This window comes from Leiobunum rupestre, chromosome 6 (genome assembly GCF_980474605.1).
Source record: "Leiobunum rupestre chromosome 6, qqLeiRupe1.1.hap1, whole genome shotgun sequence".
Classification (NCBI taxonomy): domain Eukaryota; kingdom Metazoa; phylum Arthropoda; class Arachnida; order Opiliones; family Sclerosomatidae; genus Leiobunum; species Leiobunum rupestre.
Window position 1 is genome coordinate 48,922,188 of NC_143389.1, and position 20,296 is coordinate 48,942,483.

General features: G+C 34.9%; 1 protein-coding gene across 3 annotated transcripts in view; it reads right to left on the reverse strand.

Annotated features, from left to right (window-relative positions):
• Nucleotides 1-20,296, reverse strand: part of LOC149941319 (SLIT-ROBO Rho GTPase-activating protein 1-like) — a 127,210-nt gene that overhangs the window by 101,990 nt on the left and 4,924 nt on the right. For 2 of the 3 annotated variants that reach the window (XM_090180204.1, XM_090180203.1), the window contains exon 1: nucleotides 7,987-8,070. The exons of the other annotated variant lie outside the window; for it this stretch is intronic. In XM_090180204.1, the coding sequence (XP_090036330.1) occupies nucleotides 7,987-8,052 (66 nt within the window). In that variant the 5' untranslated portion in view covers nucleotides 8,053-8,070. Of the gene's footprint in view, nucleotides 1-7,986; nucleotides 8,071-20,296 lie in introns of those variants that run through there. 3 annotated transcript variants of the gene reach the window in all.

The following is a 20,296-nucleotide window of genomic DNA, read 5'->3' on the forward strand; positions in this document are numbered from 1 at the left end:
AGATCGAACCTTCAAATGATCGAATTCAAAAGTATTTATAGTACCAGTTGGTATGTTTTTATTTTACCGAATGGCATTTGAAGTGCAGAAGGAATAATGATGGAATAATTCATTGCTTTAACTGTATTAAGCCACAAAGATGAAGAGATTTTTACTTTATAATGAATTTTTTATGACATCGACGATAACGGCCCGTTGTTTTTGATATATATAAATAGCGTCAGGTTAGGTTGCCTTTTCGATTTACTCCCAAAAATTAGTAGTTTTACCCTACAGTAGCTTTCGATCAAATTTCGTTCGATCAAATGCCATTCGATCAAATGCAATTCGATCAAATAGCCTCAAACCATATATATATATATATATATATATATATAATTAAGACCAAAGTGAAGTAACTTTTATATAGCGAATATACCTAATTATTAAATTAATTCAATTCATTTAATAATTAGGTATATCCGCTATATAAAAGTTACTTCACTTAGGTCTTAATTATTTAGGCATACACACGTAAAAAGCTGAAATTATTGCAATTTTTTTAAAGCCTTCTTCTATAGACACTAGGTCGTATAATAAAATTCAAATTATTATGTAGTCAACGTATAATTGGTTAATATTGTCATTAACCAGTTGGTTATATTGGGTACGGTGCCACGCGTGTAGACAGTTATTGCAGCGTTCTAATTTCGTATTGAATGTGTCGGAGTTATATCACTGGCACATTTACCTTAATTGGTTATATCATATATCTATAATATTGTTCACTTTGGGGAAAACTTTACTGCGAGAGCTAGTAACGGAGTGACGTCATCACAAGAAGAAAATCTCCCCCTAGCGAGGCGCTGTCAAATGTTACGTGTGACGCGTTACCAAGCGGAGGCAAAATGGCGACGAAGCCCGTAATGCAGTGTGTCTTGTGAATAGCTCTTAGTAAAACTTTTGCATTTCACACTTACGGTTATACATATAGCCATATTTACCTGGGAAATACCTGGTACCCCAGCTACGCGGAAAAACTACATTAATTGAATTAAATTAATAATTAGGTATATCCCCTATACAGGGTGTCTTCATTTGATCGGCCCAGGCATTTTTCTCAAAAACTATACTACTAAACTACTTTTTCTTGTTTAATATAAAACACCAACATTTTGTCCCTAGAGAACGTGTGCGGGGTCTTACTGTAATTCCTTATAAAATTGCACTTGTTCTAACACTTAATTTGTTAAGGTAAAACAATGATTTGGTTCACAGACAATCATTACAATAACATGAGGAGTAAAAACATTTGGGTAGTACCAACTTGTTATTTTTCAAGACTTATTATTTCAGTGACGAAATGTACGATTTTGACCATACCAACTCCATTAAAGGTTTTCGAATATGCTCTACAACTTACTCCTGGAAACGTTTCGTCTACCACCTAACGTTCAAAAACTACAAATTCTAAAACCGTGAAAAATTTCACGATTTTTCTGAAATTCACAAATAACAACGATCTCCTCCGAGAGAGTACATTCCGAAAATTTCACATTTCTAGAAGGTATGGTTTTTGAGAAAAATGCCTGGACCGATCAAATGAAGACACCCTGTATACAAGATACTACACTTTGATCTTAACCAAAAGACTGAGTTTCGTCACTGGCGCTTTTTCCTTCGTTATAGAAATAGGCATATTTCCACGAAAAAAACCGGGTACCCCAGCTAGTAATATATAAATTTTATTCTACTTACATAAGATAAAAGTATACGATCAATATTGCGAAGATGAAATATTATTTGGAATATAAACTGAATACTCTGAACGGTGCATTTCAGGGACAATCATTCGTGTAAACTTTATCGAGCAGCGAGAGCGATACATCTGAAACGGGCTGTCGATTCTAAACAGCGGCCCAGATATGATAAGCCCGGCCGCATGAAATCCGTTGCGCACCTTTGATACGGTTACGCGAGTAAGTTCCCCCGATTTTATCAAAACACCCGAGATAAAGAAACAACTCGCATCTAGAGTTGAATAAATAACGTGAGAATGCAACTTCAGAAATCGAAGATTAGCGAAAAACAACGGTTGGCACGTTTTATAACGAAAGCAAAAAAAAAGGTTATTATCGAGTCGTAAGATTATTCTAATGAGACGCTAGATTAGTCACGAAAGCCGTTAGTTACTTCGTTGTTGGAATATGAAATACCCTCGTTGAAGAAAAAGTCCCGAAGAACGCGAGAGGTTTTTTGGCCAGACAGTTTTTATTCGTGATACGACTGGCGCCATCTATCAATTATAATGTAAACTACACGAGCCGATTTCGCCTCCTTTAGAACTGGAAGACGCCTACGCCATTCGTTGTAAGACTTTTTTGGGTGTATAATTTAGCGGCTCTTTACCTTTACGGGCTGTGGCCCTTCCCAATGGCGTTATTTCCAACGAAATGACCCCCCTCCATAGAGGTACACGAGCGCCGAAATAAAATGAAAAGTTAGCGGATTTAAAAATTTCAAAATGGGAGTCGACGTGAACTTTAGAGTTAAGTTTTTTTATTTATGTTTGAAAAGATGGTGGAGATGCAATGATAGATTGCTCTTTGGAGCCGCGGAAGCTGAAATAGATCCGGCAAGAAATAAACGAACTCGCCGCCCTTCAAGTATGTTAACCGTCACTTTTTCAAACATACGCGACCTTCCCAGAGAAAAATTGAAATATAACCAATTCAAATTGATATAACGTTTATCAAACATTTTTGTTTCAATGGGCGTAAAAAAATATTTCTTATTTAAATATTCTTAAGAAAATATTTAAAAAAATATATATAATTCTATTTATTTTAAATACACCCGCCCTTAGATAATTTTGAAATTTTAACCGATGAAACTTTTATCAAAAGATTTTATTCAAAGGATTAATATTAACAAAAATTATTTTTTAAATATAATATAATATAATATAATTTAGTTTAGTTTAAAAATATTCAAAGGACGTAAATTAATTTATTTTTAAATATTATTTAGATTACTTTTTTTTTTAAATATTCAAATGGCGTAAAAATAATTTAATAATTTTAGAATTTAATCCATTCCAAAATATGTTACTTTTATCAATGGATTTTGTTAAAAAAAATTAATATTAACAAGTAATTTTTAAATATTAATTACATTATTTTAATATTCAAAGGACGTAAAAAATCCTTTTAAATATTACTTAAGAATTTTATTTAAAAATATTCAAAGGGCGTAAAAATGATTTCTTTTTAAAATGTTTCTATGAAAATATAACTTTAATTATTTTAAATATAACCGCCCTTCTCAGAGAAATTTTAAATATAACCAATTCAAATTGATATATAACTTTAACAAAAATGTTTCTTTCAAATGACGTATTTTAACAAGACTTTATTTTTAATTTAATAAAAAATATAATTCTATTTTTAATTATACCAGGAAAAATTGATATATAACAAATTCAAAATGATTTAATTTTTATCAAAAGATACGGTTCACAAAGAAAAAATCAAATTTTATTTTATTTTTCTTGAAAGCAAAGAAATTTGATCAAGCACTCAAAATAGACGGAAGCTCTCGAGTGTATTCGAGAAAAATAGACTTATTCCTTAATTTCCCCCTTAATTATAAGTAATTTTTATTAACCCCAAATTACTCCTAATGACGATATTAAGTAAATAATTACGGGGGGGGGGGAGGGTACGACATCAGCACGTCCCGTATATAAAAACAATAAATGGGTCCATAAGAGCGATAATGAAGTGACCTTGGCCGTTTTTATAACGCCGAGCGCCAAAAAGTGCGGAGAGTAATCATCGCCGTATCAAAGATTCGGTATTAAATTGATCGACGACGGACCAGGCCTGACTCCACCGACTTCCCCGCCGTCGTCCGAAGTGTCAAGTGAGATAGTTCAATCGCGACCTTCCATAACTTGGGCGCCCCACGATATAAAAGCGTAACGACCCTGTTGCGAGAATGAGGCCCAGCCAAAAAGGCCTCGCAGGAATGGAGGAGAAATCCTATTGTAGGAAGATAGAATTGAATGGATTCTTCAGCTCGGCATCGCTGTGGGGAATGAAATTCTTCGACCCCCCCCTCAGCACTCGATTCTATCAACGTTATAAAAAAATTGTAATTGAAATAGGGCCCGTATAATGTTTTTTTTTTTCTTATATGCGAAGACCTTTTTTTCATTATAAATCCCCTCTTCGCTAAACTTTTCGATCTTCTATTATTGAAATCGCAGAGCGTAGAAAAGATGGCGAATTAAAGAAAACGGGAGCGTGGGAAAGTAGTTGGACCATCTCTTTTTTTTTCGCCACTAGATGGCGCTGTATTTTCTTCTCTGAGAGGATTTGATTTTAACGCCCCTTTTGAGGAGGGGTTGACAGCGTTTTGGTGATTTAATGGTGGGATGCTAGTGACGGTGGTCGACGATGCGTGATACAGAATGTGTCAAAGACAGTAATTTCAATCGTGTCAAAACGAATACTCCAGCTAACTAGTATCTCACTGCTTTTTTTCCACCTTAAATCTGTATTTTTTCCATCAGAATACTGGGCTTTATTTCACATCGAGTTTTGATGCGAGATCTATTCAGGGTTCGTACAAAATTTCCGGATTTAAATTCCCTGACATTTCCAGGTTTTCCCTGACCAAATTGTAAAATTTTCCCTGACCATTTTTATAGAATAAATGATTGGTTTGAGGTAAATATCTTGTAAAATTATTTCTTTCAAAAATTTATTTTCCTGATTTTTTTTGGGGTAATTCTAACATTCCCTTACGTTTTTGAAACATTTTCAAATTCCCCGATCTTTTGGAAACGTTATCAAATTCCCCGATCTTTTGGAAACATTATCAAATTCCCCGATCTTTTGGAAACATTTTCAAATTCCCTGATCTTTTGGAAACATTTTCAAATTCCCCGATCTTTTGGAAACGTTATCAAATTCCCCGATCTTTTGGAAACATTATCAAATTCCCCGATCTTTTGGAAACATTTTCAAATTCCCTGATCTTTTGGAAACATTTTCAAATTCCCCGATCTTTTGGAAACGTTATCAAATTCCCCGATCTTTTGGAAACATTATCAAATTCCCCGATCTTTTGGAAACATTATCAAATTCCCCGATCTTTTGGAAACATTTTCAAATTCCCCGATCTTTTGGAAACATTTTCAAATTCCCCGATCTTTTGGAAACGTTATCAAATTCCCCGATCTTTTGGAAACATTATCAAATTCCCCGATCTTTTGGAAACATTTTCAAATTCCCTGATCTTTTGGAAACATTTTCAAATTCCCCGATCTTTTGGAAACGTTATCAAATTCCCCGATCTTTTGGAAACATTATCAAATTCCCCGATCTTTTGGAAACATTATCAAATTCCCCGATCTTTTGGAAACATTTTCAAATTCCCCGATCTTTTGGAAACATTTTCAAATTCCCCGATCTTTTGGAAACGTTATCAAATTCCCCGATCTTTTGGAAACATTATCAAATTCCCCGATCTTTTGGAAACATTTTCAAATTCCCTGATCTTTTGGAAACATTTTCAAATTCCCCGATCTTTTGGAAACGTTATCAAATTCCCCGATCTTTTGGAAACATTATCAAATTCCCCGATCTTTTGGAATCATTTTCAAATTCCCTGACTTTTGCAGGTCGTGTAAAAACCCTGTCTATCCATCAAGGTCATAAACGTGGAACGTATAGCAGGTTCCAATGCAGGGTTGGCACAATTTTACCAAGGGTGGAAAAAACTAGTTTTTTCCACCTATTGTTTTCCTGTTAAAAACCGTGTGGAAAATCGTACTTCCATGGTTTTTTCCACCTCTAGTGGCAAAATTCAATAAAAAATAAATAATAAAAGCAGTATATTCTTCTATTCTATTCACTCTTCTTCTGGCCTTTTCTTCATCTCTCCTATTTGCAATGACCAAATTAGTCACTTAATAGATATATCAATGATTAATTTAGCCTGAAAAGAGTTTTTTCCACTTTTTTCCCACATGTCCCGGCAAAAACCTTTTTTGCCAACCCTGTTGTAATGGGCGATAAAATCTACTGAATTATAAAATCAAGTAATCAACTATGTTTGACTATGAGATTGACGATTTTAAATCATCATAGAATAGGATGTATTTTGCAATCGTCGTTGCTGCAAATAAATTATTGTTATTAAATTAAGGTTTCATACAGCTATTGGCAACTCGATTTCCCTGATAAATCCAGGTTTTCCCACGAATATTTCCAGGTTTTCCAGGTCTGTATGAACCCTGTATTAGTATACCTTGTATTCTCGTGAACAATGCGTTTCAATGTTCCACCTCATATCGTCATTTATTCATAGAATATAATATGTGTTTTGCAATCGATTTTTAAGTTGATTTCTAGATTTCTATAATCATTTTTTTTTCAAATATCGGATCCCTCGTAAAACATAAATTAATTTTCACCACTTACACACTTAAGCCAAAAGCGATTCCGAAAAAAAAACTTTTAAGCTATATTTAAACCCAGAAATAAGTGAAAGCCTTAACTTTTTCCCGCAAAATTTCAGTGTCTGTTAATTTCACTCAACTAGGCCATTGATCGGTCGCTACATCTCAACTAATAAAATCGTCTTATCCCCGGAACGCGGCCTAATAAAACATAGGCGCTTTGGCCTCACGCCGCTTTTAACGACCCAATATGGAGATTACTAGTTTGGCCCTTCGCCCCCGAACACCCTTGAAACCGAGGGAGGAAAGGACCAACTGTATTTCCATAAGCCCAGCTATAACCGCGCGCCGGAGATAAGGTCCTACAGGCTGCCTCCCCAAAGTGGAAAAATATCCATCAACGATATAATTTAGGCGAGAGCCGGACGAGATAGATACATCGCGTCGATAAATAATTTCGTTCCCCCCCCCCCCTTGGGGCAACGAAATAAAAAGGGCTTTAATTCCGGCGTGGACGCCACCCCGATATAACCCTATAGCACCATCTCCTTCTTCACTCGGAACAGGGGCGCGAGCCACCCAGAAGGTTAGCGAGCGGTCTAGCGAAAAAACGGGCTTCAACCCCGAATAAAACCTCTCTTTGGCCCTCGTTAAGGAGAGAGCGCGCAAATCTATATCAGCGACGGAAATAACTATCGTAACCTCGGATAGACCTACCCGACACGAAGCCATCCCGATTGGCGGATGGAAGTCACGTGACGAGAGCGGACATTAGTTTCCCGGTATTATTCTCAACACGGCGTAATAAATCCAACCATACCAGCCTGCCGGTTCGGAGCCAGATATAGCGGCAGCATCCCTCCCCCGCAGAGTGCAGCTTCTCAAAACAACGTGAGGGGGCGGAATCAATCTTTCCCCTTCTTTTATATATCTATCTCTCTCGTCTCCCTGACAACTGCCTCCAATATCGACGCCTTTTCGCGGAAATAGCGAGCCTTTTCTGTTGCCATGGAGCGGAGAGACGAGAGATCGGAAGATGAGAAGAAGCCTATCTAGAGACCCGCTCATCCTTCTCTTCTCGACTGACTCGCGGCCTCTTCCAATCCCTGAGCCCCTCTTCAATATTTCATAGACGCCGAGAAAACTTCGAGATGCTTACAAACGCGGCCTACAAACGACTTCTTACGGTTTCCCCTCGCGTTTCGAGGAACAAAATTCTAAATCGGGAGTAATCAGCCGTGTCGAGGAGTTTGGATCGAGTCTGAGACAAAAGAAAGACCTCGGAACAAGTTGGCCACATCATAATGCCATTGTTCATTTCACACCATCAAAGATGAAACTTTAGAAAACAATAGGCCTTTCCATAAATTCGCTACGATTGCCCAACTTGTTCTTGAAATTGTGCAGTCAAACTTATGGACGAATTCATTCGCTCTCTTTAGTGGGAGAGCTGGGGAAGCATTGTAGAAGTGAGAGAAAAAAACAGCAAACAAGAAGGCCACGTTAATTTATGGAAAGGTCTATTGAAAATTAATCACTTCAAATTTCAGCGTTCTCTTTGCCATTCTAATAGCAGCTACAATATTGTCAGATTCAAATTCCATTATTCCCTAACAATTTTCTAAGTTTTTACTGACGTGTTTGATTTCAAAATTAGACAGTTTTTAAATTTTATTAGTTTAGTTTTATCAGACATTAAGTCCATAGAGTAACACACTAGCATAGATTGGAAGGCCCTATGGAAGCGCGTGCAATAGAGTTGTTAATTTTCCGGAAAAATGAACTGCTGAAAATTTCCAGAAATGTTTTCGGAAATCGGAAAAATAAAAAAATGTAAACATAAAAACATTATAAACCCTTAAAAAGTAATTTAACTTTTTATCGATATAAAATGTCTAATAACACTAAACATACTACAAAACATTAAAAGTGTTACATTGTTAATCAGTTTAAACTAGTCTAGAGGTTTAGTTTTACTTTAAGATTCGAAAAAATGAGGCGAAAATCCCGCTTTATTTAAATTTGCAAATAATGTATTAGACTAATCATGGAATGAAAACCTTTTTTATTTTTTTTCGGAAAAATACGGAACATTTTCCGGAAAAAAGGCCTCGGTCATTTTCCGACTTACAACACTAGCATGAAACATTAATCCTAACGGGCCAACTTGTTTTCGAGGAGTGAATAAATATAGTCCGAAGAGCGATGATGTTGTTTTTACATTTTTTAAAAACTTACTTTTTTATCTAGATATTATACAATAACATTAGGCCAACTTGTTTATTTCACAAGACGTTGCGTACGAAAAGTGTTCGCAAGTTTCGCTGATTGCCTTCCACTCTATGTGAGTGGATTACTCTATGGTATTGGTTCACTGACCAATTAGCTTGGGAGCAGACGACGGAAGAGAGAAGGAAAACAGGGCTGCCAGAAATCATGACTGACTTTTCGTTGTCTTATAGAGTAATGGCACTATGACGTCCTAGTACGTCACCCATGCTCTTTCCTATAGATAAAAAACTTACGACCCAAATGGCGGCCATGGCCAAAGCTACGTAGTGCTACTACTCTACTGGCAACCCTGACCGACGACAGCGACGACATACGTCATTTCAATACCACGAAAATAGCGGGTTTAGGTTAAAAAGACGATACAAGAAAACCAAAAGAAACACTAGTAACACGAAATGCAGCGATTAATGGTGGGAAAAAGAGATTCTTGAGAATCATCCTCTACTACTAACTATTCTAACGTTTTATTTCTCTCTCCGCGGTTCGGTTGGGGCGCGTGTGCATCCCCCCCGGTGGGGGCGGAAAGAATTTGATGGAAAAATAAGAAAAGCATTCTTTCCCCTTAATTGCTCAACGCGCTGCCTTTTCTCGTTTCCTGCAAAGTCCAAATTCCGTTTTCTAACGAGGGTATTTTTTGTTACAATTTTTATCTGAATTCCACACCCTTTAATACGTTGTTGCTATAAAACTGTGGAAAATAGATCTAAATTGTCTACTAAAATTTATTATTAACCGGCTCTTTTTCTTTTAAAGGAGAACTGCAGGGTTCGTACAAAATTTCCGGAATAAAATTCCCTGACATTTCCAGGTTTTCCCTGACTAAATTGCTAAATTTCCCTGACCATTTTTGTAGAATAAATTTAAGTTTTGAGGTTAAATCTTGAAAAATGTTAATTATGTATTTTTCAAAAATTTAATTTCCGGATTTGTTTTTGGGGTCATTTTAAAATTCCCTTACTATTTTGGACCATTTTAAATTTCCCTGACTATTCCCTGACCATTGGGAATCATTTTCAAATTCCCGGACTTTTCCCTGACCTTTTGGTAACATTTTCAAATTCCCTGACTTTTCCAGGTTTTCCAGGTATTCCAGGTCGTGTACTAACCCTGAACTGTCACCACCCTAAAATTGGTTAAAAACCATTTAAATGGATAGAGGACGTCCGAAAATGGTTATACAAAAAATTTCATGTTAATATTTCCAGTATTTGATTTATTATAAGCAACCAAATTTCGTGTTTTATCCCCCCGACTCGAGAATCTCAGAACCGCTTGGTTGAACCTACCTGCAGCGCCATCTCGTGATCGAAATATTTTCCCCCCGTTTTTATCGTTTTTCGGTCGGAACTGTCGTTTGCTACCATATTCTCCTTGGCTTTTTGACATAGTTATATTGGTAGATTGTAGTTAATCGTGTTTTTAATATGCCTTACACGCCACCCTTTCTAAAATTTTTGCCGCTTAATTTTTTTGGCGCTGCACGTAGGTTCAACCGCGATTTCTGAAATTTTTGGAGCCGTTTGATGTAGGTTGCGGAAAAAGTAGCGTAACTTTTTAAATACTTTTCCAATAACTATAAAATTTCAGGGACATAATTATTAATATATTTTCTATCTTTCTGTGAAAAAATCTCGTAAACTTTGGTTTTGGTGACAGTTCTCCTTTAAGAGGAAATTCTTCTCGAAAACCAGGTTAAAATAACAAAGGTGAAATTTTATTTTTGGTTACGTTGGTTGTTGCTGATCTCAGCCACCCTTTTGAGCTTAATTTTTCAAGTTTGTCTGACCTTTGAATTAGGGACAACCTACATTTTAAAAAGCATACTTTTTTTCGCGTAATGGTTGCATCGTGTCTTAATTCAAATATAATTACGGTTTATTATAATAGTGGCCATTTCCTAATTTAAATATTTTTAGACCCGGCTTCCTGCGTACGTATCCTTAAATTAGCAACTGGAATTCGGGCGATAAAAACTATTTTTACAGGGTTGCCACAAAAGTTTGAGATTCCATGACTATTCTGTTTTTCCTGACCATTTTAAGAGATTTTCCCTGATTTTTGAAGAAGTTAATAAATTTAATTACACGTTTATTTCAGTAAAAAGGTTATTGCGATGTTGAAAAAATTAGCCAAACTTTTAAGGAAATAAATGATAATCATTGAATTTGTCATAGATCTAGAGTAAAATTACCTTCAAAAAGTGTCAAGATAAAATTGAATTCCCTGAATTTTTACAAATTCTTAAAATTCCCTGACTTTTCCCTGAATTTTTACAAATTCTTAAAATTCCCAGACTTTTCCCTGAATTTTTACAAATTCTTAAAATTCCCAGACTTTTCCCTGAATTTTTACAAATTCTTAAAATTCCCAGACTTTTCCCTGAATTTTTACAAATTCTTAAAATTCCCTGACTTTTCCCTGAATTTTTACAAATTCTTAAAATTCCCTGACTTTTCCCTGAATTTTTACAAATTCTTAAAATTCCCTGACTTTTCCCTGAATTTTTACAAATTCTTAAAATTCCCTGACTTTCCCCTGAATTTTTACAAATTCTTAAAATTCCCTGACTTTTCCCTGAATTTTTACAAATTCTTAAAATTCCCTGACTTTTCCCTGAATTTTTACAAATTCTTAAAATTCCCTGACTTTTCCCTGAATTTTTACAAATTCTTAAAATTCCCTGACTTTTCCCTGAATTTTTACAAATTCTTAAAATTCCCTGACTTTCCCCTGAATTTTTACAAATTCTTAAAATTCCCTGGCTTTTCCCTGAATTTTTACAAATTCTTAAAATTCCCTGACTTTTTAGGCAAATATTTTAATTCCCTGACTTTTTCCCGCTTTCCCTGCCGTATGGCAACCCTGTTTTATTAACATTCAAAGACAATCTTCTTCTGAGATAAGTTAGGGTTGTCTCATTTAAATCAAATTATTTAACAAAATATTGATTTAAATAACTTATGATGCTTCTATGTATTTATGCCAAAAACTTAATGGTATTAAAAGCCTAGGGTGGTGCCTTAGGTATGAGCCTAGCTGATTATTATTATTATTATTATTATTACTATTAAAATGTACAAAAATGTTCTTGGTTGCCAAATAAAACTAGTACTAATGAAAAGCAATTCAGATTACTTTAAAATTTTAATTATATTACTAATGCATTCAAAGTGTTAATAATGTTTAAGAAAAAAAAGAGACTAAATGTTTCAAAATCAATTAAAATGAAAATAATAATAAAAACAATACAGATTTAAATAAACTAAATGGAATTTTCTTATTATTTAAAAAGAAATAAAAATTAAAAAGCATTGGGAAATCAATGAAATCAAAATTCTGATATAAATCAAATAATATGGATTATTACGTTTCTTAATCAATAAATCAACAACCCTTAAAAATAAAACAGACAGATTTTAATAAACTAAATGGAATTTTCATATTATTTAAAAAGATATTAAAAATCCACAGCATTAAATAAAAAATCTTATATAAAACAAATAATATCAAGAAATCAACAACCCTTATATAAGTTAATTAATTTTAAAAAAATATTAAGAAAACGTGGGAGAGATAACCTCGACGAAATCACATTTGAAAAGTAATAAGCTTGGTCAAAACAATAAAGTAGTTTCTATCGGCGCCAAACTCATCGATGAGTGACCTAGTTGGGGCCGAATCAAGTCAATCAACGCAGGATGGCCTGGACGGCCAGACTCTTTATTTATTATTTTGTCCAAAACAAAAGCAGCGCGGACGGAAACACTCGTTTTTTCTCGATTTGCGGTTCGAGCCAATGGCGACCACCCTAATATCTAGTAACTTCCCCGCGCCGCCCGTTCTCAATTGGCACTTATATCAAGTACGGGGAAGAGGGGTACAGTCCGCGCGGGATTAAGGAACGGAGAGTTTCCGCCCGTAACTTTTCTTTCCGGAGCGGAGCGTCACCATGGCAACCGTCTGGTCAGGGGCGGCTCGAGAGGAACTAACGGAGATTGGGTGTATACTTCCTCCGGCATCTCGGCCGCCGTCTTGTTTTAAATCCAACCTCGATTGACAGCGAAGGGAATTAGGACGATGGCCAATCAGACGGAGGGCCGCGGCTACAATGGCTCCCATGTTTTATTAATAAAGGTAACTAATAAAGGATCTTACGGAATACGAGAGAGACAGAGTAGTTTCCGTTTCGACTAAATAACTAAATATAACCGCTCCGTCGGCTTTGAGATGGCTTCGGGCTTTATGATAGGCCACGCTAATTGGAGATGGCAAGCGCCCCCTGGCGCTATTAAAGGGACTCAATCGAACAAAGGAGAGCAAATATATCGAGTGATGATTAATTAGAAGAGTGCAGTCATTTCTATAGCGCGTGTTTTCTGTAGTTTGACCGTTTTCAGCTTTTACTCGGAATTTTGAACCAGATTCGATCCCTCGATAGCCCTCGCCCCGTTCAAATCTATGTAACGAAATTAAAGAGAGGGAGAATTATCGAAAAGTCCATCTCAATTAAATTCACCGGGGTAATATTAAACGCGGTCTATAAGCCATTTACAGGCGGCAAATGAAGTTCGTAGATTTAGAGAAAATTAATTTGGGGAAATGGAACAATCCATTTATTTTACGATGGGGATTTACACACGATTCCAAGTTATCAGTGTCCAATTTTGGTTAATATCCATGACTTCTTGTCATATTTTGTCTTGTATGCGAAATAACAACGTATAGCTAACAAAATATTTGAATTACAACACACTTTAGTATTTTCCGGCATGGATAATAAAGAGTTTACTGGTCGATGTGAAAAATAGCTAGTGGGCAATATTTTTTTAATGAAAAATCTTAAAAATTAAATATCTAACTAATTAAGATTAAATAAATTGCACTCCAAATTGTACTTTTTTGACTATTTTTTGGTTTGTATAATTTTATTAACCTACTCAAAAATAAATTGTGATTTTTAGCTTTTCACAAAACCAGATTCCTTTATTAAACACTTTCTCCACTGCCCTAGACTTAAAGGAGAACTGTCACCAAAACCAAAATTTACGAGGTTTTTTTACAGAAAGATAGAAAATATATTAATAATTATGTCCCTGCAATTTTATAGTTATTGGAAAAGTATTTAAAAAGTTACGCTACTTTTTCCGCAACCTACATCAAACGGCTTCAAAAATTTCAGAAATCGCGGTTGAACCTATGTGCAGCGCCAAAAGAATGAAGCGGCAAAAATTTGAGAAAGGGCGGCGTGTAAGGCGTATTAAAAACACGATTAACTACAATCTACCAATATAACTCGGTTAAAAAGCCAAGGAGAATGTCGTAGAAGACGAGAGTTCCGACCGAAAAACGATAAAAACGGGGTAAAAATATTTCGTTCACGAGATGGCGCTGCAGGTAGGTTCAACCAATCGGTTCTGAGATTCTAGAGTCGGGGGGGATAAAACACGAAATTTGATTGCTTATAATAAATCAAATACTGGAAATATTAACATTAAATTATTTGTAGAACCATTTTCGGACGTCCTCTATCCATTTAAATGGTTTTTAACCAATTTTAGGGTGGTGACAGTTCCCCTTTAAATGCCTTTTTGGCAACACAGTTTTTAAGGTCTATAATCATAAATAGTGGATATTTTTAAGACCTTAACGAAAATTACACTAAATCTTTCTACTTGGCATTGAGATATTCGCTGGTCTCTTTTAAGAATACTGCTGATTTTGCAACTAAATTTATATCCTCGCCGTTTGGTCACAAAAATAGGCTATAGCTATACTGGATTACGATGGTTCCAGGAGCGCGGGTCCCTACAACTAAACGCGGGGTACAGTGGCGGTTTGCGCCTACCAAAAGTATCCTACGTGGGGATCATTCGTAACTGTCTGGGGTCTTTACCCAGTTGGCGAGGGTGTCACTAGAGAATAAGGCTGTCAGGAGGGATTGACCGAGGATGACTCAGAGAGAGGGAGAACCTTTTCAAAAGAGAGCCAAACGGCATTTTCATATTTATAGAATATGGCGTCTACCGTCAGCCATTGTTGGTCGATTTCGACACTATTTTCCATATTCAGAGTCACCCCACATCTCCATCTCTTCTTCTGGAGGATCGGAATACGGGAACTAAGATTTGAATAAATAACACAAAAGGAAATGATCTTTCAACGACCAATACTACGTCCCATATAAAATCAGGAATTTTGTAGTAGGATTAGATGGATTACTTCATAAAAAAAAAGAAATATAATCTATTATTTTTTTAATTAATTATTATATTATTTGGTCTATAGTTTAATAAAATTGAGAAAATGGGAAAATATACCTGATTTTATAGTTGGATGGGATGGATTACCTAATAAAAACCACTCTAATATATTAAATTTTTAAATTAATTTAAATATTATTATTTGGTCTACAGTTTTATAAAATTGATTTTTTTTAAAAATATACCTAATTTTATAGTTGGATGGTATGGATTACCTAATAAAAACCAATCTAATCTATTAACATTTTAAATTGAGAAAATGGGAAAATATACCCAATTTTATAGTTGGATGGGATGAATTACCTAATAAAAACCACTCTAATCTATTAAATTTTAAAATTAATTTAAATATTATTATTTGGTCTACAGTTTTATAAAATTGATTTTTTTAAAAATACACCTAATTTTAAAGTTGGATGAGATGTATTAGCTAATAAAATCAAATATAATCTATTAAATTTTTAAATTAATTTAAAAATTATTATTTGGTATGTAGTTTAATAAAATTTGAAAATATACTTAATTTTATAGTTGGATTGGATGGATTATCTAATGAAAACAACACTAATCTATTAAATTTTTAAATAAATTTAAATATTATTTGGTCTATAGTTTTATAAAATTTAAAAAAATGGGAAATATACCCAATTTTATAGTTGGGTTGTATGGATTACCTAATAAAAACCAATCTAATCTACTAAAATTTTAAATTAATTTAAATATTATTATTTGGTCTATAGTTTAATAAAATTGAGAAAATGGCTAAATATACCTAATTTTATAGTTGGATGGGATGGACTACCTAATAAAAACAACTAATCTATAAATTTGGTAAATTAATTAAAATATTAATTTTCGTTGTGAATATTATTATTTGGTCCATAGTGTTATGAAATTGAGAAAATGGGAAAATATACCTATTAAAAACAAATTTAATAAATCAAATTTTTAAAGAATATATTTATTTATACTGTCGGTAGAACGACTATGTTGAGACTTAGAAGTATTTCGTCAATAGTTTATTATATTGAGACTAAGGGAAAATAAACTTAACACCTGTATAACGTTTCAACGGCAGTGCATTAGGATATCAATTAAATCCCAAGTATTTATTGTTTTTCGATATCGTATGACTATACCACGGAACAGAAGCCGTGCCTAAGGGAAGAATAAAAAGGTAATAAGATGGACCGTGAAACAATTTTCATGACTCATAATTAACACGCCATCTGAAAGTTACGCGGTCGTCAATGGAGGCTAATAGATATTTTATCTTTTCTTTCCCAAAGTTGTTGCGCTCATTGGGGCGAATATCACCTGCTCGAAAGATCGCGAACCAAAAGACTGGCGCGAATCTCAATTTCTTAGGTGGATAAATGGACACGCTGGTAGAGAGAGAGCGAATAAAAGGATTTTCGGGACAAGGACAGTCGGTGCTGTATCAATTTTTCCACTTCGTTTAGATGAAAGTGTTGATGCGGTCTCCCCTTTCTTAACACTTAATTCAATCATCTTTAGGGCCGATAAAACGCCTACAGCGCACTCTTTTGTTTTACGATACTAGCAAAATTTAATTGATTAGAAACATACAGGGTGTTTCAAAAGTTCATGAAAAAATTTTAAGGAGTTGTAGGGGGTGAGTTGAGAAGTATGCCTGTTTTTTCCCCATTTTCCTACGATGAGTTTAAAGAGCGCCAGAGAGTTGGCAATCGTTCATTGGCTGCAGATTTCGGTTTTACAAAAAAAAACCACAAACATTTCCAAAAACATACTTTTAGACATAATTTACCCAAAAAGTGGGGCTATAAAAAAATAATTTCATTAGGGTCTCATAAATTTAAATTTTCATCAACAACCGCCATTACTCAAAGAGTGGTTGCCATAGTAACGACTCTCCCTCGCCCGGGGACGTTTGTACATCGGAGCCCAGTTCAGACATGCCATTAATTTGACCGTTTATCTAATTAAGCTCCCAAGACGCCGCGGCCAGAGTGGATAAAACTTCTCCATAAACTACGAACTAAGAAGAAGAAATATTAGGGCCAAAGTAAACAGCGCTAAATAATACGTCCCGCAAATTTTACCCTCCCATCCGTTTACGACTAAAGTACTCGGTGGCATCGTCAGAGGAGACTCGCGAGGTTGGCGCTACTCGGAATTTATAAATAGGTAATTAGCGCCCCTTACAATGAATTAGCCAAAGACAATGAGAAATTGAGAAACGTCCAAAACGGCGTGCCCCTGGAGCATCTGCTTCCTAACAAAGCGTTGGACAAAATATAATTTATTAAATCGTATTCTACTTAAAACTGATACAGGGTTGCTACAGTTTTTTCACAATCAAATTCCCTGACTTTTACAGGTTTTCCCTGACCATCTCCACTAATTTTCCCTGTACTTTGTATTTTTAACCTGTATTTTTGTGAAAATTTACTATTTGCAACCAAAATTAAATTCCTTGACATTTCCCTGACTTTTTGATTAATTTTTAAAATTCCCTGACTTTTATACCCATATTCAAATTCCCTGACTTTTCCAGATTTTCCCTGACTTTCTCCACTGATTTTCCCTGTATTTTGTGCCAAAATTTTATATTTTTTAACCTAAATTTTAGTAAAAGTTTCTTATTTGCCACCGAAATTAAATTCCCTGACATTTCCCTGACTTTTAGATGAATTTTTAAAATTCCTCGAATTTTCCCTGATTTTTATACCCATATTCCAATTCCCTGACTTTTCCAGATTTTCCCTGACTTTCTCCACTGATTTTCCCTGTATTTTGTGCCAAGATTTTGTATTTTTTAACCTAAATTTTAGTAAGTTTCTTATTTGCAACCGAAATTAAATTCCCTGACATTTTCCCTGACTTTTAGATGAATTTTTAAAATTCCCTGACTTTCCCTGACTTTTAGATCCATATTCCAATTCCCTGACTTTTCCAGATTTTCCCTGACTTTCTCCACTGATTTTCCCTGTATTTTGTGCCAAGATTTTGTATTTTTTAACCTAAATTTTAGTAAGTTTCTTATTTGCCACCGAAATTAAATTCCCTGACATTTCCCTGACTTTTCGATGAATTTTTAAAATTCCCCGAATTTTCCCTGATTTCTATACCCATATTGAAATTCCCTGACTTTTCCATGTTTTCCAGCTACTGTGGCAATCCTGTGATAGGAAATGACGCTAGCCGTTTAACTTCGTATAATAAATGAAAATCAATAAACTATTCTCTTTCGAAACAGGAACCGATAGGCGATTTAGGAGATAAAAGGGAACAATTGGTCAAGGGCCGTTCGTTGCTCGTAAATTAAAACATAACGTGATAGGTTAGAGGAAGTTGGATGACGTCGCGTTATTGCGGATACCAAATGGGCTTCGAACTGTTATCGTGGCGTCATTGTCTGACCTATTATCAATTATAAAGCGGCGCGGAGAAACCGTATATTCGGATTATAATTTGAATGTCGTCCTCGGAGTGTTTTAAGAGCTCGCTTTCGTTGGCCTAACACAATGGACGCTCTATTAGAGATTTCGACAATACAATGGCCATTGTTTAAACGACTTTGGGTGCGGTGTCCTCGTCCTTGACTTTAGAACTTATCCGGAAGATACCCCCCCTCCCGGTCAACATTTAAACCGGAATCTGGTCGTTTAATTCGTTTCATAAACTGGCGGACGGTGCCACCCGTAGACAAAGAGTGAGATAATTAAACTTACATAAACATCTATTGTCTTTTAAATAATCGTACACTAATTAGAGTCGAAATTATTTCGCTACATTTATTTTCCATTCTCGTTGGAAAATATTATTATATAATAGCAGGGCCCCCACTCAAATCTCCAATTTTTTTTATAGGAAAATAGGATTATATTTTTAAAAATATACGACAAAATTATAGAATTTTATAGAACTAATTTTACAAAATTATAGAACTTTAATTTACTTTATGCATTTAAAAACAAAATCTATATTTAGATAAATAAATCTTTGATTTTCACTTAAAAAATAGAAACCCTTTAACCATTTTATCACAAAAATATACTAGTAGCTAACCGTGTTATCAATGACAATAACAAAAGTATAGACTAGAATGACTTGGTATTGGAATTTATCCTCTAGCTAAATCTAGCAATTTCACTTACGACGTTAGTGGTGCGATTTGAAATGGGTAAAATATCAAAATTATAGGATTTTCTAGGACTTTTGGGGGATTTTGCTAAAAATATAGGATGTTATGGGACATTTTTGAAAATATAGGATTTTATAGGAATTATAGAACCTTTGGGGGCCCTGTAATAGGGGGTTTCTTTTCACCTGTTCTCAGACTAAAAGTGTACTCTTTTTACCCTAAAACGTTCTATTCGCTTGTTCCGGAGTATTAGGGCTACTCTTTTTACTCCTTCCGAAAAGGAGGTGTAAAGAGAGTAAATTCAATTTGGTCGTCTGCTAGCCAGAATTTATCCGCTAAAAAGGCCACAAGCAGTCATTTTGGAAAAACCACAGAATCGTAGTAAAATGACGTCATAGCCTTACTCTTCTTACCCTACTCCGAAATCCCGGCACAAGCGAAAAGAAACAACCTAATATCATAAGTCTATAATATTGTTCCGTAAGTTTGTCACTTAACACAGAAAAACAAAATCACCCCGCTAGCGAGGTCCTGTCAAAGGCTACGTGTGACGCGTTAGCTAGCGGACGGAGAACGGCAACGAAGCTCATAATGCAGTCTGTCTTGCGAATAGCTCTCAGTAAAACTTTTGAATGTGAATAAAAGTAAGTGTCACACTTATGTAACAATATTAAACACTTATGCTAATATTGAAATAGACGGTTTTGCAAGCCTAGGCTTAAATTTACAAATTGTTCTTTTTATAAAGGAACGTGGCCTTCTTGTTTAAATGTTGCTCTTACGTCACAGTTTCTTACTTTTACAAGTCTACGAGCGCGCGCTACAGTCGCCAAGGGAAAATAGCCATTTATAGCGCGCGTGAAAATAGAGCAACATTTTAACAAGTTGAGCAAGACTACTTTCTGTTTCATAAAATCAACTATTTCATGAAAGTTCGCGTGTGAGCCTAATTGCAATTAAATTTCGTAAGAAGTTACGTTACATATCTTTATGGCAATTCCCCCCCAAAAAATTCATACATAAAAACATAATTGTTCATTTGAAGTCTAATTAGAATTGCAAGTCGCGTACTGCGTAAAAGTTCAAAACAAAAACAACGCCCCATTCATTGCCAAATATACTCCGTTAGAAAAACAAGGGCATATTTTTAGGGTTATGGACCGGCTG